Genomic DNA, 25,858 nt, shown 5'->3' with positions numbered 1-25,858 from the left:
ACTCATACCTCATACACCTGAAGGGAAATATACCATATGAAAAAGAAAAAAACAAGGGACTCACCCTTGATGGGAGATGTTGGGAATAGTCCAAGTGTGAGTCAAAGTTCCACATTGGATAGAAAAGACAAAGTTAAACACTATATAAGAATAAAGACCCATAACAACATTGCCTTAAGGTTTTGGTGTAAAAGTGGTGTCTAAGGTCTTATATGTGTAAGACTAATGTCATATAACCATATGAAATCACAATCTCTCAATGACCATGCCATAACCATGTATATGAAAAAATATATAACCTATCAGTGGTATCAGAGCCGATGGTTCGGAGTGACTGACCGCATAACCATAACAAAAAGGGGTCAACGAAGTGACTGACCGCATAACCACAACCAATAGGGTCACTCATACACCTGTGACTGACCGCATAACCACAACCAATAGGGTCACTCATACACCTGAAGGGAAATATACCATATGAAAAAGAAAAAAACAAGGGACTCACCCTTGAGGGGAAATGTTGGGAATAGTCCAAGTGTGAGTCAAAGTTTCACATTAGATAGAAAATACAAAGTTAAACACTATATAAGAATAAAGACCCATAACAACATTGCCTTAAGGTTTTGGTGTAAAAGTGGTGTCTAAGGTCTTATATGTGTAAGACTAATGTCATGTAACCATATGGAACCACTGTCATAGATGGGTTTTTTTGAGGGAATTCATAAGGAGATTCAACTCTAATGAGACATAAGTTCAATCCACATGAGGGAAGGACACCACTTCCAACAAAAAAAAAAACTTAAGACGAATTTATATGAATCTTTCAAGGGGACTCACTATAAAAATTCAACACTTAGAAGATTTCTGAGGAGACACAAATTAATAAAATATGAACTAAACTCACCTAAGAGATTGATACTATGATACTATCCTTTTGGATCCAAAATTCTAAAATAATTTATTTATATATTTTTTTTCTTTATGTGTTGATTAATTTTGTAATATCTACTAAAGATAGAACTTAAAATCATTTCCATCAAGTTTAACTTAAACTAAAGATATGTTAGGTCTTTATTAAAATATACTAGAAACATTATTGTTATTATTATTATCTAATTTCACTTTTAATGATTATTATGAGACTACTATACTCCATTAAAAATTAATAGTATCCTAAAAATAAGTAGAAAAAAAAACTATTTTATAATAATTTGAAAAGAGGAATTCATACCGGTCAAATATCCTATTTAATAATGCTTTGTAATTTAACTAATTAGTATAATGATATTAATTTAACGATTGCAAAAACCCAATTTCAAATAAATAAAACATCTCTAATTATGTAATTATACTCAAATTTAATTATAATTGAATATACGTTAATTGAATTATTTTATACAGTATTTAAATTGTATAAAAGTGTGTAAACTTAATGTACTTGGTAAAATATATCCCATCATAGCTTTTAATACACTGTTAACGTATCTTAATGACCAAATTATACTTTTAGTCTTATAAGTTTCAGTTTTTATTTATTTATTTATTAAAAATGCATTTTTATCATATATCTACTAAATTGTATCCATTTAGTTTCTAAAAATAATTATTGTTTTCAATTCAATGTTAAGAGAGGATTTACTCTTTTAATAATTCAAGACACGTATCATTTTCATTAGATTTATTAATTAAAACTACGAATATTTATCCTTAGACAGAAAATTCTGACTATAAATGAAATGATATTAATGCGGAAATTGAGTCACATAAACGATTTAAAAAATTGATATTAGATTTTTTTTTATTTATTTTTTTTTAAGTTTGTGGCACTTTGTTTTACACATTTTTTATCACGACTTTATTTTATTTGAACATTAGATGAATTTCAGTAAGTGTATTTATTATTACATGTTTCATGTACTGAATTAGTAAAAAATAGTCTAGAAATCTTTTTTTAAAAGTTGAAAATAATATTAATTACTTTTATAAAATATTTTAAAATTTCTATACAGCGTCAAATTACTTTTATAGTAAGATGAAAGTTTCAAAAACTATTAATAATTAAGGTTACTTTAGTATACCGGTAATAATTTTTAAAATTCAACTACATTAATTATTTTTATTAGTGCCTATAACTATAGTAAATCAATTGCTTAATATCTAAAAGATGATGATTAAACAATATAAACATTTTTCAACAAATTTACCCTTTCAATATAAAGTTTTTTTAAAATCTATATCTTTATATAATCTATACAATTATATAAAAGGATTTCTCGTTTTGATGTACACGTTTATTTTTTAGTTTTAATTTTTTAATAACTGTCTTTTTAAATTAATATAATTAGATATAATAAAATTGTAAACATAATCTATATTTATTTTTATAATTATAATAATAATAATAATTTTATTATTTTTTATTACTAAAAAAAGTAAATACATGTTTTTACTAGTATAGATATAAAAGAAATAAGATTAAAAGTATAATTTTGAAATATTTTTTCCTCATTACTAATTCCTTGGTCAATTAGCTTTTGATATGGAACCAAAGATACAATTTGAATTGCTATACTAGTCTTTGGAGTGGCAATCATTTAATAAATTTTTAATGATTAAAGATCACTAATGTTACATGAAAACAAATAGTTCCGAATAATTCATATTTTCAAGTTTTTAAGGTATGTTTTTTATTTTACTAATTGTTGAACTGATTTAGAGAACTATTAAGTATTTAATTATAAGTTTTAGTCAATGAAGTATTTAAGTAATTTTATGTTAATTGCATCATTCGTCCTAATATCAAATTAAAACTTAATGAAATAATTAGTTGGAAGCTGATTACCTTTTCCAAAGTATGCCGAATACACATTTATTAATAATCTGGATAACAAATTAGTATAAAATCTATTAATAATCCTAATTATTAAATGATTAGGAAGCTAAAGCACAATCCTAATGTGAGAGCACGAAGCATGACGTTGTGAAATGCTAATAGTTGTTGCTGCCTTTGCCATGCCACACACTACTTAAAGTTAGATAAGATATGCTGAAACTTATTAGAAATTCAACTGAAATCTGAGTTTTATACATTAGTTAAATATAACTGATAATTTATTATTTTTGTTTGACTGCTATTTTTTAAGGCCAACAATTATTTTGAAATAAACATTTAATATATTTTTCTATTGTTTTAGATGATAAACATTTAGATTTTCTCGTACCTTTTCAAAATCATGAGTTAAATCTTATTCAGTTTGGTTGTTTTTAAAATTTATAATTTTAGTTTCTTCTTTCCTTTTTAACTTTTGTTTCAATAAATAGGTTTTCGTTGATGTGTACTTAGGGAGATTGAGATACATGTTCACAGAAATATTAAATATATTTTGATCCTTCAATTTTTAGTGAAAACTGAAATTAGTCTCTCGTGAAAATTTTGAACTAATTTCGTCTCTTAATTATGTAAATACGTGAATTTAATTCTTTTAACAAAATCTTATTAAGTTTATTTGACATTTCAAACACATCTCATTATAGTATTTTAGTTTGATTATTCCGTTTGACACATTTTCGCTTCAATTTTAGCTGAAAGACGCGTTTAAAACGTCAGATAGATTTTAAAAGATTTAGTTTAAAGGATTAAATCCACACATTTGTAGAAATTAAACACTAAATTAGTTCAAAGATTTTAAGAGGGACTAATTCCAAATTTTACTAAAAGTTAAAGTACCCAAAACATATTTAACCCTTTAGAGAATTCTTGTTAAGATTTTTTTTTAAGACTTGATACGTAGAATATTTCTAGTATTAATTTTTTTATAGACTAAAAGATGCAGATTTTTGTGAAAATTGGGATGATATAGTTTAAGATAAAGGTTTCTGTTTTCAAAATTTCATATTGATAAAAAAACATGGTTAAATAATAATATATAGAAAATAGGATTTTGAAAATTTGAGTTAAATTTACATTTTATTTTTATAACACAGTATTAAAGCTTATCCATAATTTATCTTAATATTAGGTGAATTTATTATGTAATCTATTATCGAATTTTTTATTAGATGTTTTCACGTGAAAAATATGTGTGAAAAATATGTTAAAGATGTCGGATCATATAAAAATATAAATTATGTTATATATAAATTGTACTTTATTAAGTCTACGGTTGATAAAGAATTTATTATTTTACCTAACACACAATTTTTGGGAATTTTTTATATTTGAATATTTTGTCTTTTACTATGTTAATAATGTGTTTGAATAAGATAAAAGAGAATAATTGATTTATTTATAGAATTTAAATTTTTTTGAAATAAAATTAATTATTTGATAAAAAAAATTAAAAAAAAATCAAAATTTCACAAGTAATTTCTCTTTATGGAAGGTATTAATTTCACCTCATAAACAAGTCCTAATTTTATTGATCCATGGATCTCAAAAAGCCCGATCACAAAGTTTCAGGTGGCTTAAAGTTAAAGGAAAAGTGGGTTTACCTAATACAAGACTTTAATTAACTCATAAATACAAGACATTTATAATCCAAAAATTAAGCTAAATTAACTAATGTTAAAGGTCAAAATGAGTCGACTTAGGTCAAAGGTCAAGATTAATCGGTCTAATCTAAATGTAAAGTATAGTCGATTCAAGTTAAAGGGTAAAACTTTCAACTTGTAATGACTCGGATCTATCTTTTAATTTGGGATGACTCGACTTTATTCTTTAGATTTGGATCAACCTTCGATCTAGGTCAACAAGACTTGACCTTTGGCCTCATCAACTCTAATTGATCTTCGGTCAAGATTTTGGACTCGATCTGTCTTGACTCGATCAACTTGGCTCGACATTTCACATGGACAATCTTAACTCGATCTCTAATCTAAAACGACATGACTCGACCTTCGATCCAAATCGATTGTTTTGACTTTTATTACTGTTTTGATCTTATGAGTTATGTTTTATATTAGCTTATTAGTTTTGTGAACTTGTTTTTGTCTTCAACCCATGGTGATCAAGATCAAATTCTGAATAGAAAAAATTTACATCTTTACTGTTTATACAATTATATACATTTACACACATATATATATATATATATATATATATATATATATATATATATATATATATATATTAAAAAATTAAATTACTAAATATTGTTCTAATATATAAATTTAATTAATTTGTTTGTTTTAATTTTAAAACACATATTTTAAAATAGAATTTAATCCTAAAAAAAAATTTAATTATTTTATCAAAATAACAAATTGAAATATAAAATATTTTAATTATTCTATTTAATAAAATATTAAAATTTAATTACAAATAATTAAAATATCATATATTTCAATTTTTTGAATTCGTGAATACTTTAAATCAAACACAAGATAAAGGTGCAGTGACGGCATTTAATAACATGCCATAAAACCGTGAATGTTTGGTTCAAGTGAAATAGCAGATCTTAGAACAAATTATTTAGAGGTACCTACTAAAATTTAAAATTTGAAAATATCAAATATATAAAGTATATTAAAATTTAAAAAATAAATTTTCTTTATATATTAATCTATAAGTGTGAACAAAAATTGGGAAGACCAAATGCCCTCAATGTGAAGTATGCTCGGCCACTGTGACAGAGAGTGGTGACAAGCCTAGTAGAGTAGGTGCTAAAGTTGGGTATTATTTCCACAGTGTGAGGAGCTGTATTGGTTCTGGTGCTACAGCCAATTTTTTTTTAGTGTTTTCTAAAATATATTAATTTTGATACATGATATCTTTTTAATGTATTTTAAAACATTAAAATTAATATACACATATGTATTATAAAGAAAAATCACTTAAAATTAACTAGAGAATTCAATTTTTTTTGTGAGATGAATTTTCCAAGCTGCTATCTACAGTCATGTGTTATCTAAACTAGCAAGGTTGGCTGTTATAAAGTATTTGTGTTGGTACCTATAAATATATTGAGTTGTGCAATTTTGTTGCACCTAATCTACCAATTAGAAACATAGTAGCATAGTAGAAAGATAAGAAGAAACAATTACTCTGAAAGCATGACTTGATTCTTAGGTATAGTGAGTTAATGGAGCATCTAAGAGAAGTAGTGTGCAGCAGTAATAATTGCATTGGACAGTTTGGTCCAAAATGTGTATAGCAATGTATGGAAAGACAAGGACAATCATTAAATTCCATGAGCCACGCTGCACACAAGTCTGAAACTTTAGGTGATAGTGATATCCATGCTGTGATGAAAGAAAACATAGCAGAAAACAAATGCACCAACAACTTTTGCTACCTCTGTTTGTTTTCTTTTGTTTTGTTACTCTCTAAAATGGTTTCTCTCTGCTCTACTTTCTAAACCATCTTTACAATTCAAAATGTTTAATGCTGTTTATTTCTAGCAGAAGAAGCAAAAAAAGGCAATGAAATAACCGAGAGACAAGGGGAGGGTTTTTGAATAAAACAAGTCCATGTTCAACTCACATGGGTCCTGCAGTTACTGCTATTCTACTTTGCCAGACATAGTGATCCATCAACATTACCAAGTACAGAACCTTTATACATAATAATAATCAGAAATAGAGGGATTTTGTGCAAGATTAAAGTCATATTCTATTTTGTCATTGTCTTGCAAGATTATACCACAAAAAACAATGAAGAAACAAAGACTATAAACTCTTCAGCTACAAAGCCAGATTAACAATTTAACATTGAAGTTAAGGAAAATTTTTAATTGTATCAAGAAACTACTACTACTATACTCTTGTATAACTAAGAGAATTTCTGATTACTTGTTTGACATTAACCTGACTCAAAAATGGCCTAATCAAGATTGGAAAGAAATTTTCATGAACTAAACCATGAAGAGGAAAAACAGATCAGAGAAAAAATCTCAAGAGCAGCACTTCCATAACACCTAACTCAAAGATTAACAAGATATCCAAAACTTTGTACAACAGCATCATGTTCATAGGAAAAGTAAAACCGAGAGATCAAAAGAACCGAAAAAAGTACACCATGTTCTCTCACAATTTATCAGCAGTGCACGCTATTTCATTCTTCTCAAAGATCCTGGAGGGGACCGCAAATCGAGCTGAAAATGAACGAGAAAGGTTATCAGGGTCGTTGGAATAGCCATCATCGAAGTTTTGTGAGTAGGAATTGGGGTCATACTGAGCATGAATTGCAGGTGAAGCACCGAATAGCTTCCTCTTTTCCCTCTTGATCTTCCTCCAAAACGTTCTCCAACTTGGTATCTTCAATCTTGTCATTAAGTTATCCACACAAACAAATGGTGTGCAGAAAATTGTGACATAATAACTTGACCAACTTCTCTTGGTTTTGTCATCAACAGAGTGAGAATTTTCAAGGTTCATGGCGAAATGCTGAGAAAATTGGAAGCATAAAATGGTTTAGTTTTGGGGAATTTAAGGGACAATGTAGCAATTTAAGTGCATGCAGAGGGAAAGGTTCTACAATGAGCCCCGCAGGATGAAAATAAAGGCTATGGAATGATGCAATATAAAAAAAATTCTTTGGGTCTGTCAGAAACTGAAATTTCAATTTATGACTTTCTGAAATTGGTCTGTCGGTATAATATATTTGTACTGTGCGTTTCCTTTTGCATTCATTAGAATATTTAATAATATGTGTTGATATTAATGAAATTAATTTAAATCATTAAAAATATTTTTAAATCTTTAAAGGTAGTACGTTGATTAATAAATTAATTTTGAAACATTAAATTTGGTCATCATGTTGAATGTGCTTATTGTTTTTTTATTTGTTATCACAATTAAATATTATATTTAAAAAAAAATCTTTTAGGTTTAATAATTTTATGTCAACATTTTTTGAATTTATTTAATGTGGTTCATCGATTTATTTTTTTCTCAATTTAATCTCAATTTTGAAACATTGAAAATTGATTTTTTCCCCTTTGAAGCAAAAGTTGATAATCTTTTTGCAATGAATCATTTTAATATGGTCCACCCTTTTCTCTTTTCATTTGAGGAAGGTTTATTTTGGTAAGGTTTCCAAGTTTATCATTCTCGATAAATAATTCTAAGAGTACAAAATCTAAAGCTACTCTCTTTTTTTTCTAATACTATCAGATTTATCTCTGAATTCTTGGAAGTACTTTCTTTTTTCTTTCTCAAAGCAAACATAAAAGAAAAAAAAGAAATTGGAGTAAAACCTTAATTTAGTATCTAAAATTTAGATTGCTGTTACATTAGTCTTATTTAATTTTTTTTAATGTTTAATTAGTCTCGTGAAATGATTTCTCACTAAATTAATTCATCAAAGATATAGAACACCTTCTCCAAATTCGCTCATATAAAAATCGAATTCGATGACATTTTCTTTGTATATTTAATACAGAAGTTTTAGAAGAATAAAAATAACAAATATTTGAAACAAACTCTCAAGTATTTAAATGTGGATTGATTGTAAGACTACACATTTAGAGAGTAAGGAGATAATTATAAGATAAAATAATTTTCTGATTAAAAATGAGAAATAATTATCTTATTTTATTATTAACATGTCTTGTTCATTGCTGTATTTAAGATCAATCATAAATTGATGTCTTAATTGATTTTTTATGGAATCAATGTATTACATTACTTTCAAAAACTTCTTTACACTAACATTAAGTTTTAATTATCTTATAAAACTCAAGTTTTAGACATAAGACGTTGGATATAATTTCATGTCCTAAATAAATAACTAAAAAATGATTTCTTTCATCCAATCTTTCGTTAACATTTTTGAAATTATATTTACATGATTTGATTCAATATACTAATTCAAATAAAACCAAGTATATAATGGATATTATAATATTATATCAGAAAAGCTCATCGTTTTTAGATACATAATTGTTTATTTTTAAAAACATTTTGTTTCTAAATAATTACTGGGAGCCTATTTTTACTTATTTTATATTTTTCTCATACAAAAATTAAATTTTATTCACTGTTTTATTTTTACTCATTTATTTTATCTCTTATTTCTTTATTCTCTATTTGTCAGTTCAACTAACAAACAAGAAAAGTTTATTTAAAATGATAAAATACATATTCTCTAACCAGCAAAAAATTACAACTATATATTTTTCTTGGAGAAAACTTTATTTAAGATAAACTAAAACTATATTAAATAACGAACCAGAAGTTGATAGCATTTTACTGTTCTGCATGTAACCTAACATCTTGGTCCCATCGATTCCTTCGCCACCTTCATTTATTTTCTTACGTCGCCACAGAGTTGTACTGTCACTACCCCACTACCCTAAGTCCTTCCACAACTGTTATTACATTACAGTATCATGTTACAGAATCAAAATTTACTGTATATATATATATATATATATATATATATACACACACACACACACATATATAAGGATGTCAGCATAATTAGTTACACAAATGATGTTTAGCCACTGTTACAATAATTATTAACATAGGAGTATCTAAGTTCAGTACACACGGTTGGTAATCTTTTAAGCTAACCATACTATTCTGCATTATACTTACAGTGGGGGCTAACATCTTTGGACTCTTCTGGGGACCCTGTGTGGTCACTGAAGTGAAATCATGAAGATATTCAGTACAATGAAATCATGTTCATTGAAAAATGGAAACTTCATCAACAAATATCACCACCACACTCAGTAAATGTAACAAAGCTAAACATAGTTACCTCGTGGAGACAATGTTGTCGAATAATAGTCTGGTTTACTATACTGACCAGAACCTCACATGATACTTTTGCCTGTGGGATATTCTCGTATTACATACAGCAGCATCACCAAATTCTAAAAATACGTGAAATAAATCGAAGTTTCTATGCACAATGTGGAAGTTCTATAAACAATTTCATCCAAAGCAATTGGATTTTGAACTCTTGATCATGAACGAGCTTGATTCATAGTTAGAGAGTTTGGATATGGAGAAATGAAATTAGGTTAGTGGAAGAAGATAGTTAGTTACCTTCATGGGGAAGTGAAAGAAGAAAACGCCCAATTGGCCACTGGTGTGGCTAACTGTGTCAAAGGGTACGATACCTTTGGCCACGTCCTCCAGAAGCAGCACCAGCTCCGGCAGAACACTTATGCCGGCGAATTCCACGTCAGCATCCACGTGGGAAGACCCTCTCGCCCTCACGTGCACCTCCTTCGACCTCACGTGACCCAGCATCTTCCCTCTGTACGCCACTGCCACGTTCACCGCACCCAAGTCCATGAAGTACACGTCAGCGTTGCGCACCTGCAGCGTCAGCAGCATGGAGATGTCCACGGTGACCGGCGGCACAGGGTGCACCTTTATCCGCCGCAGCTTTAGCCCCACGATCTTCAGATCTGGATCCGACGGCCACAGAACGTAGAGCGTGCTCACCAGCAGCGCCATACTCAGCGCGCACGAGATGACACGACGCCGCGATAAAACGACGAGGTTTTGGTGGCTGTAAGGTTTGTGGAGAAGGAGAGCGTAGAGGGAAGCTTTTGAGATTCGCATGGTTTCTCTTTAAACACTGTGTCTGTGTAACAATGCGATTGCAGAAAATATGAAGAATGCGAATGGAACGCACGGTACCTTTTTTGAATTAGGTTTGGTGTCTGGGAAATTGTGGCGCGCTTTCCTATTTTGTCTGTTAATGCTACCTTTTGTTGTGCTTCATCATTTTTCTTATGCTTCAAGTACAAGTTAAATTGGATTTTCTGTTTTCACCATGTTTTACTTTCCCTTCAACTCTTTGATTTTAGATTGGAAGATATGGTCTATAATATACAAGTTTATCAAATGTTTAGTAAGTTAAACAGAATTGTTAAAAATAAATGTATTTTATTGGTTTAAAATAACCTTGAGAAAGGGAAATGCTTTTGAAATCTGATATGTATATAAATTGATTTTGGTTTTGTTCATAGTTTCTAGAATATGTTGCTACTGTTTTTCTTAACGTGTAATTAATTTGGCATTCATAGCAAGCAAAACCATGTTGAAGTTGCATTTTGAAGCATTCAGTTGAAAATATTGCTTTTGTGTCACTAATTGTTTTGGTATGGATTATTGAAGAAAATAAGAGCAGCAGGAAAGTAGAATATATCTGTGGTGTGGTTTGTCGCTGACATTTAGAGCATATTCAACAATCTGACAGTCAAAGCTAAACAAATCTACCAGTCAACTAGTCACAGGTTCTGTTCATGGCCAAGTTTCCAGTGAGAGATTTACATAGTACTCTCTTTTATCACAGAACTATCTTTTTCTGCAGTTTCTACAATTTGATTCCCTTTCTTCAACCTACCTATGGCAAGACCAGGGAACAAGATCATTCAGGCCAAGCTGGTGGGTATGTCTTACCTTATTCTTAATTTTGTTTTTCTTCCTCATGATCTTCGAATCATTATTTCAGAGTTCTACGACATATTGCATCATCCTTGCAGTATCAAACATTTGTACTTGTCAGATATAGCAATCAGATGAATAGATCGTTGTTAAATATAAAACAGAAACAGGCAAAGAAGATCAATATAGCGCATAAGTTTTTCTTAACGTAATCAGGCCAAATTTTCAATTTGGTACATAGTATTTTTTAAAAAAAAGTTACCTACGTTTGTACCTACGATGTTTATGTACCTACATCGTATGGACCATTCAATATAGTATTCTTCTAAAATAGAGATTCATATGAATGCCCCTTTTTGTTTGTAGGTACTTCTTGGAGACATGGGAACTGGAAAGACAAGTTTAGCATTGAGATTTGTAAAAGGCCAATTCTATCCTAGCCAGGTGAATTTGCTTCCATTTTTGTTGCGTTATTTGAAATTTGAAAGATGATTTCTTAATTCACACATCAGTGTACCCTCAGAATGGTAACAAAACAGATTAGAAACCTTAATTAAAATTAATCTGGCGCAGGAACCAACGATAGGAGCTGCTTTTTTCACCCAAATATTATCATTATCTGAAGCAACTGTGAAGTTTGATATATGGGACACAGCAGGACAGGAACGGTATCATAGTTTGGCTCCTATGTACTACCGTGGGGCAGCAGCAGCAATTGTTGTCTATGACATTTCAAGTGTTGTAAGTATTCAATTTACTATAATTGTAATTGTAATTGTAATACTCTGACCAGAAAACTTTCTATATTCTGCACTATGCAGTGATAGACAGAGTAAATTGTAACAGGAACTTCTGTTTCCAAGGAAATGTAACTTGTAATTGTGCAGTGATAAACAGTGCGCTTGAATGAATCTTGAAACTTTTTGTCTGTTATGATCTTCTCTTCCAGGATACATTTGTTCGAGCAAAAAAATGGGTTCAGGAACTGCAAACACACGGTAATGCTTCAAATTCAGGAAATAAACAAATGCTATGTATTTTCTCATTTTTCTTGTTGCTGCAGTTAAAGTTTTTTCCTGAAGAGTAAAGAAGTTGGAAATAAAGCCACTATCCTCAATCACCTCCTCTTATTTGTCTTTAGACCTTAATGAATTCGATGTTTTTTACCTCTTTCATTAGATTTTCATTAATTCCTATGTCACTAGTCGCTACAGTAAAACCGTAACTGCTTCATGTAGGGAATCAGAAGGCGGTGATGGCACTAGTAGCAAACAAATCTGACTTAGAGCCAAAGAGAGAGGTCGAAGCTGAGGTAGTGTTGAGATCATCCTCGTACCATGCTCTGTCTTTTTACCTAAAATAGAAAAATGGTGATAAATACATGAGAATATTCAGTTTTTATGTTTGTAAATTCTCACTCAACATTTTTTCTTTTTTTTTTTTTCCACATGATGCAAGATAAAATTCGTTGGAAATAGTTCAAGCGTGAGTCAAAGTTTCAGATTGGGTAAAAAAGACAAAGTTAAACGATATACAAGAATAAAGATTCATAACACTATTGTCTTAAGATTTTGGGATAAAAGTGGTATCAAATACCTTATACATATAAGACTAATGTTATATATACATATATAGAACGACAATATTTCAATGACTATAACCTACATATAAAGAAATATATAAACCAATCACATTTCTCTGCATTATCTTCGTTGTTTGTTTCATATAAGAAGAAGAGTTAGTGTAACTGCAACAGTTCCCTCTTGGGTTCTGTTCTTACCTTCTGACTCGTTTGAGTAAATTAAACCATTGCAGGTAGGAGAACAATTTGCTCAAGAGAATGGAATGTTCTACATGGAAACATCTGCTAAGACTGCAGAGAACGTCAATGAGCTTTTCTATGAGATAGGTATTTTCTGAACATCCTCAAAACACTTCAGCCAATTCAGTCATTTTTCTCAAATGGTTAGTTTTTGGTGTGGAGAAAAAAATGATTTGAAAATTTATGGACAAAATTGCAATACTATTTTACTGATGAAACTTACCCACAAATTTTCACCTCCACACCAAATTGATCATTTTGTCAGTTTAAGAAGATATTCAGGTGTATTAAGTTGTTGTTTCTATCTGATGAATTCAGCAAAAAGATTAGCCAGAGCTTTACCACCAAAACCTACCGGAATGAATTTGAACAGCAATGTACAAGATAGAGGGAGAAGTTATTATTGTTGCTCAGCATGATATTCTATGTAATCAAATCACAGAATGTGCCAAGGTACCTTTGACATGGTTTTTTTTTTTAATACAGTGACTTAATATTTGAATGACTACTATCCTTCCAACTTGGGTGGCTTTTTTCTTCTTCATATAAAGAAATCCCATGTATTCAAAGCATTGATTGCCTATTTGAATTCTAGGATCACTCATCATCACTTGAAATATTGCCGATAAAAGAAAAGCATCACTTGAAATATATGTACTGTAGTTATGTGTAAATATATGTATAATTGATCATATCTCAACGAGAACTGATTTTGAGTTTGAAAGATTTAAATAGTTTTTAATTTGGACCACAAAAATAGTATTGAGATTTATTACTTTTAGAATAAAGATATCAAAATAATTTTTTTTCATCAAAATTGATTTTATAAAATCAAATTCCTTTTAAAAAATTCATTCAAAATCAATTTCGTGAACACTCGTTTAAATACATACTTATTTAAATGAATGTTTGGTTTAAAAATTTAAAAAGTGCTTTTTGTAATTTCTAACACAAAATATGAAACTAATAAAATAAAAATACTTTAAAAAGTTTCAACTTTAATTCCAATATACACTAGTCCACACTGTTCTTCTTTGTGATTGGGCCGAATGCTGAAAAAGTAAGTTCTTGTAAAAAATTAAATTGATCCAATTTTTTATCTTTTGAGACAAAATTATTACTGATGTGATCAACTCCCAATCTTTAAAGTTATCTAAATTTTTTTACACCTTACAGAAAATTTCACCATCTTCTGCCATTCTAGAACAGGTATTTTGTAAAAGGAAAATGATATTTTAACCCACTTTTTTTGACTCACTTTTAATTCATTGCTTTAATCACCATTAGATCATCTTTTTTTATTTTTTTTAGTGATGTGATGTATGATCTAATGGTGATTGAAGTGGTGGGTTAAAAGTGGGTCAAAAAAAGTGGGTTAAAGTATCATTGTCTTTTGTAAAATTTACATTTTGAAATATTTATCCTAAAATGAAAGAGTGATCCAAAATTTTTGAAGATATAAAAAGTTGGCTGAACTTTTTCTCTCTCAAAAATATTAGCACTTTATTATATTAACTTACACTTTAGTCTAATGTTGGGCCTTTTAGTTCGATTTCTTTTTCTTCACGTAAGCCATCCAACTCCATGGGCCCCTGAACCAACTTCTATTCTTTTCACAAACAAATAATTACATTCTTCTTCACCTTATCACACACATGAAATCTATTAGACGGGATTCATTTAAAGTTTAGCATTAATAACAAGAATGTTACAAAATAAAACGAATGTCATATCAATTTCAAATATTAAATTAATTCGGAGAACATTGCAGTAAATGTTAAAACAAATGTAAAAAACATAAAATCAGTAGTTTATCATATAAAGTTATGATGTTTGAGTTAATTGGGAGGCAAGGTTTAGCACCAGATATAATAAAAAAGAAATCATTTATTCCTTTCAGCTACATAACTTCTATTTATAGATAATGCAGCACGATTTCGCAGGTGAATCATGTAAATGACTGATTTCGCAGATGAATCATGTATACGATCACATCCTCGGTTTTATGCAGCAAAAGACCTGTAGATGCTTTCAGCTAAAATGAGATAACAAAAAAATTACTATTTACAATAAAGATGACATGAGATTGATATTGATCAAGAGGTACAAGGCCACTGTATTATAGAATTGGATTTCATAAACTAATAATTTATTTATTTTTTGCCAGAAGCATGTTTATAAATGAAAATCGTACATCTTCTATCAGCCAGTATGCACAGTATGTTGAAACGGTTTGAGGAGATTGACATCAATTACAAATAAGCAACTGAACAAAAACATGGATCATGTATCGTTTACATTAAAGGGACATGAATCCATTCAAATATATTCTCTGCGATAATATGAAAATTCAAATACTGTTTATTTAACAATGTCACAAGTAATCTGCAGGACTCGTCCCCATCAAATCATATAGCACAAAGAAAAATATACTTTACCCAGAAAAAATAAGCGCAACCCATCATGATGAGCTCTGGCCGAGGTTCTGTGATATAGACCTTAATTCACTATACATTTTGGAACATTCAAGAGAAAAATCCGACATTGCCCTAAAGAGCTCTGGCATGCGATTTTTGAGACTTCCCAAAGTTTTTTGCCTCACTTGGAGGCATTGCCGTGCATAGGCTTCTTCCTCATCTTCTAATCTCTTCTTCACTTGTTCAACTGCAACCTGCCTCTCTGTAACAGCCTCATCAGGACCGTTATTGTCTTCTGTATCGGGATTGTACTCATCTGGTATTTTCCTTTGCATATACTTGTTATACCAATCTTCAAATTGCCTTGTTTTGCGGGATAGCTCCTTTCGCGTATCCTCACATTTCCTCTTCAAAGCAATTTCTTCTTCTTGCTGGTGGAAAATAGTCTCTATCACTGCAACAAAGTTTCCAATAGCTGTCCTAGCAAGCTCATCAGGAAGTTTTTCTAGTCGGTCGTTCCATGCATGGAGAAGACCTTGTATGGGCGCACTTCTAACCCTTGGAGGTGAAGAAACCTTTTCCTTTAAGCTGCTTTCAATAGGAATAAGATTTAATTTTAACCATGTGTTTAGGGCCTTTATGTATCCCTTTTGATGGTTGACAAGCATTTCAAATTGCGAATGCCACTGTTGCACAACAAGCAGTAGCTGGTATGTTCGGTCATGATGATGCTCGCTTGTTTGCTTAGTTGACTGGGAAATATCCAACGTTCTCAGCAATTTCACAGTATCTGATTGCTTCTCATGGTACTCTAGCATTAATTTCCACATTTCAGCCATCCTACAGTCCATAAAAAGACATCAATACTAGCAGAGAAGCTTATATGTGTTATGTTTTTATGCCTGAGGATGAGTTTGCACACTCAATGATCCAGGTTAACGTATTATTGGATTACGGAAACAAAAACTAAACTTCTCTGCAAGAAGCATGCAATAATCATTCATTAGGGTAGAACCATTACTGTAGACTCAGGAAGACGCATGCCAAAAATGAGAATTGTAAAAACAAAAAAGAGAAAATTTTCTTTTAAGGTTAAAAGACTAGCCATCTATAAGTGCAAATAATAAATTCTACATTACAACTCACCCATCAACAAGCTGAACAAGTCTTGGATACAATTGTTCATCACGTAAACGGTTAATCTCTGAGACTGTTGAATCCAAGGATTGCATATCTACAATGTATCTTGTGTGCAAATGACTGACAACTGCTTTTGCTTTCTCCAGTGCTTCAGAGTTGGTTCCTCTTTTCTTTAATTTATTAAGTGCGGCAACTTTTCTTTGGTACTCAAATTTCATAAGTTCACCAGCCTATAAAATAATATCGACAAATTAAGAATTAGAACATACGCATATTTAACCCAGAACCAAGCAAAGATAAAACATTAGAAAAAGGGTAAGCAGAAAGAAAGATATAGATATTTAACAAATACACGCACAAATATACATTGACATGGTTAGAGCTTATGACTATGAAAAAAATTGTTAAAATTCAAATAGGAAAATAATGCAAGTAAAACTCCCATCACATAATCTTTGCCTCTCAGTCAACTTACCTTAACTTCATCATAAAGTTTCTTCTCCCACGCTAACAACTTGTCCAAGATGGTGGCATGCGTCTCATGTTCATCTGAGTCAAAATCATCCTTCCCGTCATCCACATTAGGTATTCCCTTAAAGGATCGATTCCATGTAATAACACGCATGACCCGTGCAGAGTGATCAATGTGTCCTGCAAAAAGAATACACAAACAAAAAACATTTGCATAAATGCAATTCAATATGGAAAAATACAAAAGACGTATGCCATCATGACTTCATTACAAATTCTCTTCCCCGCCCCCCCTCTCATGACCATACTAGCCACTCCTACGGGTGGAATCTATCTAGTAATCCTCATTATCACACCATTTCCCCCTAATAGTCCTAAAGATTAGAAGTTAAAAGCTCGTTACTTCAAAACAAAATGTACCAGATATAGAAGCAAAGCGACGGAGAATCAGGAAACGAGTATCAAGAGAAATACCTTTGTTATCCGCAAAATTGGAGTGATAGTGCAAACGTGTGGCCTCAAGCATCTTTGAAACATCATGAGCAGCCTCAGAAGCCTTGAGAAAATTGTCATCGAGATCAGCAAATATCTGCTGCAGATTCACAGAATGTTTCACAATTCTCTTCCCCTCCACAGAACTCGGCGTCTGCTTCAACTTCACGCCCTTCCCCACCGGCGTCTCCATCATTTCATCGGGCACAGGGGCAGGCTCGGGCGTGGGTTCAGGCTCGGGCTCAGGCTCAGGAACCTCAACATTCCTCACAGGCGCGACCACCTCATCGTCAATTTCCTCCACCACCCTGTTGGGCTTTTCATCGAACACCTTCCTCTCAACGTCGTGGACCTTGCTGACGGCATCTTCTTCGGCAGCATTAAGGCTGGGCCCGGCAATGTTCTCAAAGGAAGGGAAAAAGTACTCCCAAGCACCACTCTGAGTGTCCTGAGCCATGGAGTGTTGATGATGAGTGACGTGATCACGAGGTTCAGGTTGTTTGGAAGGAGGAGGAGGCATAGGAGGAGGAGGCTCTTGTTCTTCTTCAGACACTCTTTTATTACTATTCACTCTGTTGTTGCTTCTTCTCTTCCTCAAGGACCCTTCGTTCTCCAACTCTTTTTCTTCCTCGTCGTCCTCCTCGACGATTGTACCAACGGGCTCGGGCCTGGGGCGGGGGTCGGGCTTGTTGATCTTCATCTCGGGCATGCTGATGGCCCGCTGGAGGGGCGGGGCGGGGGAGAAGTCCGGGAGAGGGGGCGGCGGGAGAGGAATCTCGAAGGGCTGAGGGTTTTGAAAGGTGGCGTTAGTGTCATTGGAGTGCAATTGAGGGTTCTGAACCTCGCCCGGGGCGAAGTCGCCGAGGGCGGCGCCGGTGTTCTTGAGGCAGGTGGCGTAGGAGGAGTGGGCGGCGGCGAAGGCGTTGCGGGAGGAGACGGCGTCCTTCATGAAGCGCTTGCGCTCCTTGCATCGCGCCACTGCTTCCTCGTTCTCGATCTTGGATTGGTTGCAACCCATCTTTGAATCCTTCGATTCCTACTCACTTACCTCTTCGGATCATATCTCCTTCAGCCAGATTTAGATTTAGAATTAGGATTCCAAAGCGGAATTGCCACTTTTTTTCTGTAGAGAGAGAAACTGAATTTTGCAGAGGAAAGAAAAGGAACAAAGATGCGTTGAAGTGAGAAAAGTGGTGACACAGATGAGCGAATGCGAATGTGTGCAGACAAAGTCGAATGAAAGAAGAAGGGGTTTTTCGAGGGCAAACTTGACATTTCGTCTTTTATTGATTAGTACTCTTAACTATTGGGATTAGCGAATTTCTTTTTTATTTTTATTTTGTTCTTTGAGAGCAGCAGCAGTGAGTGATTACTTACTGAAGAGTAAAAAGAGACTTCTGATAAAGTGTAATATTATGGAAAGAGTTTATTAAAAATGAAATTTAAATTTTTCTAGAAAATAGAAAAGTGGTGAGTGAATGTGAAGGAAAGAGAATTATGAAGTTTAATTTAAGTGTAGTTTTGGGGTTCCTAATGATGGGATATTGAAGTTAACTAGTAATAATAAGAACAGCGTCCATGGTATAATTAAATAGGTATTACTATGGAGCCTACTGCCATTTCCTATTTCTCTCCTCAGTCACAATGCTTTTTCATGCAAAACACCGTAGTTAAAGAGATTAATAATAGAATTTTGAGCATGCTCACTAAATTTATCCCATTTTATCGAAATATCTAGTCATCTTTTATAGGCTTTTGTTTTATCTTAATTACAAATTTAGTTTATGTTATTGAATCAAGTTTTAAATTTATCGTTATTACTTGTACTTTGGCATGGACTTTCGAATAAGTAGTAAGATCTGTATGTTCTTGAGAATTGAATCATAGAGGAGATTCAATTGTAAATGGTTCTCCAGCATTCAAGTTAGTAGAAAACTTTAAATCTTTATAGATAATAGAGAGAGCGAGAGAATTGTGTGTATTTTTTTATCAAATACATATATATTTATGAAGTTTTTAGGTTTATAACTTAAAATGTGATAAAATTGATAATACCAAGATAATACCCAATAATATCAATAAAATATTAACATACCATGTATATAATAATTAAAATAATAATAATAATAATAATATGATATTATCTAATATATTAATTATTTTGTAATATCCGGACCTAATCAAACTATCAAAATTTGGTTATATACACTATTAATGTTAAAATATAAATTTTCACACCAACAGATATATTTCATAATATATTCCAACTGTTTTAGTTCTGGATATATTGTTTTTGCATTTTAATCTAATAAAAAAATATTTACAAGTTTTGATCTGACAGAGAAAAGAATTCCCACCACAAATTAAGAAGAAAAAAACTAACTAAACCAAGCTGGGTGGATACGAAATGCTAATTAGTAATTACATTATTTCAATTCAAATTTTAGTTAATTTGAGGAAGATCATTAAAAATAGTAAAATTATTTCTGTTGAAACTTAACGTAATTTACTTATTTATTAATTATGAACGTTAACTAGATAAGACAAACATTTATTACAATTCACAAGTAAATAATCTAATCACATTTTAAAACTAACTAAACCAGGCTGGGTGGATACGCAATGGTAATTACAATAATTCAATTCAAATTTGAACTGAGGAAGATCATTAAAAAATAGTAAAATTATTTCTGTTGAAATTCAACGCAATTTACTTATTTATTAAATATGAACGTTAAGTACGTAAGATAAACATTTATTACAATTCACATATAAATAATCTATTCACATTTTAAAACTTTAAACCTTTTTTTACAACCTTTCAAAGATTCAAATTTAATATTACTAGTTAAACTACAGCTTGACATGAGTTGTGTTTGGTGGTAGTAACGAAGACAACTAGATAAGCACTGACTCAGCAATTGTGCTCATTAACTATTTAAATTATACCTTTTTTTGTTTTATTTTCATCTTTTATTTTAACAAAAATAAAGCTGTATTCCATTATTAATTTGTAACCCACACCCATCAAATTTTCACCCATTTTTCCCGATATTAACTTGATTTATATCAATTGTTTCCGTTAGAGTGTTACACTGCAAGTTCAAGATGCTAAAATAGATGTTTGAACTATGTTTATTATTCTCTGTATCAGTAATTAGATGTAAAACTGTTGCAAAATATATAGAATAAGTAAAATAGTAGGAAACTCATCTGCATTCGATCCGTTGTTTTCAAATATCAGCGTAGAAACCTCTTCACCCCAACAATAATTCTAACAATGGCATATATGTTTTGTTCAACAGGAATAAAAATTTGTGAGAAAACAGCAAACAGACACTGAATAAAGTGGAGGGAATGTACCTGACTTTGAGAAGAGGGATCGCAGTTGATTTATTTAATAAATTATTTATAATATCATAAAAAAAATAAATCACAAATATTAAGCATGTAAATTCTCATAGTTTGAAATGTTCTACATGTGCTACTACTATGTGCATTACTATTGAATAAATAAACATTTGGATAACTTTGTCCCCTTAAGTGACACCTAATTTGACCTGGATTAGTTGAGATCCAATGTAACTTCCAAATACCGAGGGACTCAAACCAGACCTACACTATGAATTTAATGACACAAAATTAGGCACAATAAACAATAATAGTGATAATGAAATTCTTTTTCAAATAAGGAAAATACTAGGAAGTACAGCAAAGTGAAAATTACAAGTCAACAACAAAAATTTATCTCACTGCACATGATGTCTTTGAACTCATTGAAAAACCAAACTCCTTGAAATATTATTTCACCAAGAATTCTCTTTCTCGTCTAATTTTCTTGAATGTTCTTAATCTCCCTCTTTTCCTTTTCAGAGTTAAAAGCCACGTAAATTACCAGTTAAAAAATTAAATGTATTTAAATGTTATAAATGTTCGCATGCCGTGATTTCCTATGCATTCCAATATGATTTTCAATAAATAAAAACCAAACTTTCTTTAATATTTTTATTTTTGCCAAAGGCCTCTGCCTTCAAAATTTACCCAGGAGCAACTGAGGCTTCATGTTTTGATTTTAAGTACTTGATCTCCCAAATCTCAACATCACGTCCTCTATCATATTCTCCAATATACTGTGGAATTTGAGAGATGTCTATCCGCTTCCCAACAAAATTAGACGTGCTTACAGACTCAAGACTTTCAATTTCTGCAATAAATTATATACATCAAGCATTATGTGAAGTTTTTTTGACGCGATAATTGGGTGAAATTAATGCAAACTAAAAATGTGTCTATGTGCTTACCATCCTCATCCCTAAGATAGCTTCGAAAATGTGAATATCCATTTGCAACAACATCAAGGTCTGAAAGAGAGAAGTTGTAGCGCTTTTCCAGCGCCATGTATAACACCTACAAATAAATGAGGTCAAATAACTAATACTGAATAAATGACAGCATAGAAGGGGAACTCAAAACAGATCATGATTGCAACATTCCCCACCCATACTCCACACTTATCGGAGTAACTATTACCCCCGCTACTTCCCCTCATTCTTTCTTTTATCCGTTAACATTATACCTTCGTTGAACCCCTTGACATTAATCTCGCTAAGGTACTGAAAAATGCATCAGTCAGCTCATCACTATAAATAACATCAGCAGCCACCAGCAAAGAAGCATTCTCTACTTCTTCAATTTCTTTAGAAGTCCAAGAATACCTGGGTGATGCATAAAGTGATTATGATGCACATCGGATATAACTTAAATAAAAACTATAAAGCACTAGTTATCTATGAAGCACGGACACATTGATACTTACAAATTTTTATAATGTAGGACATGGCAACTCTGGATATATATATATATATATATATATATATATATATATATATATATATATATATATATATTGAACATCATTATGAATTATTTACAGTAGCAATCAAGCTTTATAAAAATATGAACACATTGTTACAAAGACATCTCTAACTCATGTTCATCTAAAGATAAATTTAAATAAAGGGAAAACTCAAAACTCACGGTAAAGAGAAAATATAAATGTGAAATAAACTTTTTGTTTGTTTAATGGAGAAATAGAAACTTACACAATAAGTTTCTCACTTTTCAACTTCAAAAAAGTCACTGTCTGTTCTCATTAATATGTGTTGGAACAGTAAAAAGTGCTTTTAAATTTCACGCTTCAATGGAATGTCTCGTACATGTAGGGTATTCTATCAGTGTTGGTGCTTCATAGGTAGCTATTGGTCGTGCCACAAACAATGGCTTTCAGTAGTTAGAGACTCAAACTCAAACCCCGAAAGAAAAACAAAGAAGCAGTTATTTATTGGAGACTATCCTTCAAAATAATTAACTATACTTTTTAGCGCCAGGAGCCTCTTCTATTTTTGCTTTTGGAGGCCAGTGATTAAACCAATCAAGTTCGCGTACATGAATTTTGGCTTGATAATTCAATAATCCAAAATTAAGCTGAACATTTTTTGCACAGTTGTCAAGTATTTCAGTCCCATAGTCTGACATAATAATAAGCATCAGTTGTCAATTAAAATCGTCAACCTTAAATGAAACAGAAATTTAAAAGAACTAAACAACCTCGGCTGATAGTTTACTACTATTAATGATGGAAACTGGTCCATGTACTCTATATGTAATATTTATGCAATATAATCACCACTTATAAACAAGAATATAAATTCACCATGATAATTCGTAGGAGCTGAATACTCAAATAAAAGAAGGTACATACCAGTTAGGAACACTGTATTCGCAACACGTGCAAGTAATAAACCCACCAAGCCTGATTGAAAACTTGAAATCAAAAACATATATTTATAATAACATGATGTTATTTCAAATTTTAAGATTTGATTATTCCTCTTCATAGATCATCAAAGTAGTCATTAGGAATGTCTCAAAGGGTTTTATAGAATAATCAGCAATTGGGTAACAAAAGCACACTCATTGTTTTACTTCTTGTAACGATAACAGCAACTGTTTCCATGTAGTCTACTTTAGATTTACTTCTCTAACTTACGGGAGCTTTTCAATTGTAACATCCTGCTGTTATTAAGACTTTTCATGGCAAGAATAACAAGCTCTGTTAGGTTTAATATAGGTGTGTATGAAGAAGTTAGATGAGATAAATTCTAAAAAACTAAGGATGAATAAGTCGATTCTTTCTCATGCAAGTTTGAGTCATGCTAAATTCTTGTTTCGTTTTATCTTCTTCTCAGATTACTCTTCGTGAGAAGTTCATTCAAACTAGCTTAAATCTCCCAGCAAACGTGTTTCTGTGCTGCAGAATTATTATTATGCTAGCCCCACCATATAACCCCTTGCCTCCTATTCGTGGGGTTAACATGCAACTCATCCAATAACAGAGAAAAGTGCTAAAAGAAGAGTCTTAAAGAGTATGTTGTTATCATTTCTCACCTCATAACTTAGCTATAGCTAATTATTATAAGTCAGAAATGAAGACAGAGGAATCCAACAGTACATTTCACTGAGCTTTTCTGACTATAAGTCCCAGTCAAAATTTGGGGATTTTACAATTTTGTTAAGAAAAAAAGGAATTGATAGGAAAAGGTAAGGAGAAATAGCAAACCAGTTCCAGCGCCTAGTTCCAATGCAATAATTCCGTGAAGTTCAGAGGAGCATGATGCTTTATGCAATATAAAATCTGATAATACTAGTTCAGCTTTCCAAACCTGAAGGGAATTTGGGGCAAAATAATAAACATTAACAATAACAACCAAAGAAATGCAGGAACAGAATTGAAAACGAAAAAGATTAGAAGTGCTGAAAATGAATCAGAATTACCTGCAGGCCAACATTTGGAATTGTCGATGTGATGTTGTGCTGGATTCTGACACCAAAGCTATTACATGAAAATGGCGTATTTGCTTTAACAAAAAAAAAAATAGTTAGATAAATGTCGATGATAATAAACATAGAAAAAGTGAAGGCTGAGATGAAATTGAGAGGAAAGAAATAAAGAAGTTACTGGAGCGTCGTCGAGGGAGAAGAAGGTCTCCATCTTGATCGAACTGAAGCTTGTTAGAGTGTAAAGGATTACGTTGCGAAGGATGAAGTTGTGTGGTGCGAGAAACATCTAATGGAGCAATTAGAGAAGTGTAAGAATGATAGAAGAGTGATGGAGAAGAAGAAGAAAAAGATGATGAATTAGGTTACCGGAAAATGAAACGGTGAAGAGGGAAATATAGGGTCCGGTGAAATCGGGTGGACAACCCAGGTGGACCTCGCTCATCACTTCTTCACCACCACCCTTCTCTTCCACTTCCGATTCCATTACCCTACCTCCTGTTTCTAACGCTTCTCGCTGCAAAAAGAAAAAAAATCTCAGAAAGGTGGTATTCCATGGAAACATAATTAATTACTGCCTTAATTAACTCTTAATTACCTTACAACTTTTTATATTTTCAATTTATTAAAAAAAATTGTTTTATTGATTACTCGATCAACGGCGTCGTTTGATATATATATATATATATATATATATATATATATATATATATATATATATATATATATATATATATAAGGGTTAAGTATGTTTTTAGTCCCTGAACTTTGACTCAAAATTGGAATTCGTCCCTGGTCGAAACTTTGATAAATTTTGATCCCTAAACTTTAAAAACGAATGAATATAATCCTTTTAACCCAATTTTGTTAACTTTTTTTTAGGTTTCGAACGCATTTCAAAGTGAATATTAAGCCGAGAATGTGTCAAACGGCGTAAACAACTCCAATATTTACTGAGAAATGCGTTTGAAACCTAAAAAAAGTTAACAAAATTGGGTTAAAAGGACTATATTCATTCATTTTTAAAGTTTAGAGACCAAAATTTATCAAAGTTTCAATCAGGAATGAATTTCAATTTTGGGTCAAAGTTCAGGGACTAAAAACATACTTAACCCTATATATAAGTAAAACTAATTACTTTCACATGAATTGATAATAGTAATTAAGTTAATTTCATGATTTTGTCTTCACATAATAATTTTTTTTTTCTAAAATGGCTTAATTTATATTCTCTAGAAAAATGTTTATATTTAAAGATAAAAAGAAATTAAAATAATAATACAAAACAACGTTGAGATTATTGAATTTACTTATTTTAAAGCTCAAATAT

The 25,858-nt window shown here is 31.4% G+C and overlaps 4 protein-coding genes and 1 long non-coding RNA gene across 13 annotated transcripts; 1 reads left to right on the top strand and 4 right to left on the bottom strand.

The window, feature by feature from the left end:
* Positions 1–6,876: 6,876 nt before the first annotated feature.
* On the bottom strand, positions 6,877–8,357 carry LOC114186255 (uncharacterized). Its single transcript, XR_003604999.2, has 2 exons — positions 7,172–8,357; positions 6,877–7,091 (listed from the first exon to the last, which is right to left on the bottom strand). It is a non-coding gene; the product is annotated as an uncharacterized LOC114186255 (long non-coding RNA).
* Positions 8,358–9,034: 677 nt separating this feature from the next.
* LOC114183707 (uncharacterized) lies at positions 9,035–10,521 on the bottom strand. Of its 2 annotated transcripts, XM_028070822.2 has the most exons (4): positions 9,997–10,521; positions 9,707–9,778; positions 9,541–9,587; positions 9,035–9,308 (listed from the first exon to the last, which is right to left on the bottom strand). In XM_028070822.2, exons 1-3 carry the CDS (start codon positions 10,519–10,521, stop codon positions 9,585–9,587), a joined length of 600 nt encoding a protein of 199 aa, XP_027926623.1. In that variant the 3' UTR covers positions 9,035–9,308; positions 9,541–9,584. The 2 variants fall into 2 exon arrangements, with proteins under 2 accessions (XP_027926623.1, XP_027926621.1); XM_028070820.2 differs by having other exon boundaries at positions 9,035–9,587.
* Positions 10,455–13,676, top strand: LOC114183706 (ras-related protein RABF2b-like). Of its 6 annotated transcripts, none has more exons than XM_028070819.2 (9): positions 10,455–10,595; positions 11,080–11,198; positions 11,276–11,349; positions 11,716–11,793; positions 11,923–12,090; positions 12,299–12,347; positions 12,588–12,661; positions 13,165–13,258; positions 13,490–13,676. In XM_028070819.2, exons 3-9 carry the CDS (start codon positions 11,311–11,313, stop codon positions 13,588–13,590), a joined length of 603 nt encoding a protein of 200 aa, XP_027926620.2. In that variant the 5' UTR covers positions 10,455–10,595; positions 11,080–11,198; positions 11,276–11,310; the 3' UTR covers positions 13,591–13,676. The 6 variants fall into 6 exon arrangements, with proteins under 6 accessions (XP_027926620.2, XP_027926619.2, XP_085529329.1 ...); XM_028070818.2 differs by having other exon boundaries at positions 10,478–10,613; XM_085673203.1 differs by lacking the exon at positions 10,455–10,595 and having other exon boundaries at positions 10,744–11,198.
* A 1,762-nt stretch (positions 13,677–15,438) lies between these two features.
* LOC114183704 (protein ALTERED PHOSPHATE STARVATION RESPONSE 1-like) lies at positions 15,439–18,915 on the bottom strand. Its single transcript, XM_028070817.2, has 4 exons — positions 17,674–18,915; positions 17,204–17,379; positions 16,735–16,958; positions 15,439–16,428 (listed from the first exon to the last, which is right to left on the bottom strand). Exons 1-4 carry the CDS (start codon positions 18,707–18,709, stop codon positions 15,633–15,635), a joined length of 2,232 nt encoding a protein of 743 aa, XP_027926618.2. The 5' UTR covers positions 18,710–18,915; the 3' UTR covers positions 15,439–15,632.
* Positions 18,916–21,059: 2,144 nt separating this feature from the next.
* On the bottom strand, positions 21,060–25,097 carry LOC114185734 (Putative methyltransferase family protein). 3 transcript variants are annotated; one of them, XM_028073619.2, is made up of 10 exons: positions 24,898–25,097; positions 24,710–24,817; positions 24,526–24,608; positions 24,311–24,413; positions 23,453–23,503; positions 23,066–23,219; positions 22,268–22,406; positions 21,993–22,098; positions 21,733–21,895; positions 21,060–21,311 (listed from the first exon to the last, which is right to left on the bottom strand). In XM_028073619.2, the coding sequence occupies exons 1-10, from the start codon at positions 25,091–25,093 to the stop codon at positions 21,296–21,298; spliced, it is 1,119 nt and encodes a 372-aa protein (XP_027929420.2). In that variant the 5' UTR covers positions 25,094–25,097; the 3' UTR covers positions 21,060–21,295. The 3 variants fall into 3 exon arrangements, with proteins under 3 accessions (XP_027929420.2, XP_027929419.2, XP_085529048.1); XM_028073618.2 differs by having other exon boundaries at positions 21,060–21,306; XM_085672922.1 differs by lacking the exon at positions 21,060–21,311 and having other exon boundaries at positions 21,346–21,895.
* Positions 25,098–25,858: the final 761 nt, after the last annotated feature.

The sequence above is a fragment of the Vigna unguiculata genome, chromosome 5 (assembly GCF_037176805.1).
Source record: "Vigna unguiculata cultivar grain cowpea cultivar isolate G323 ecotype 2 chromosome 5, ASM3717680v1, whole genome shotgun sequence".
NCBI classification, from domain to species: domain Eukaryota; kingdom Viridiplantae; phylum Streptophyta; class Magnoliopsida; order Fabales; family Fabaceae; genus Vigna; species Vigna unguiculata.
This window is presented reverse-complemented; position numbering and strand designations above follow the sequence as displayed.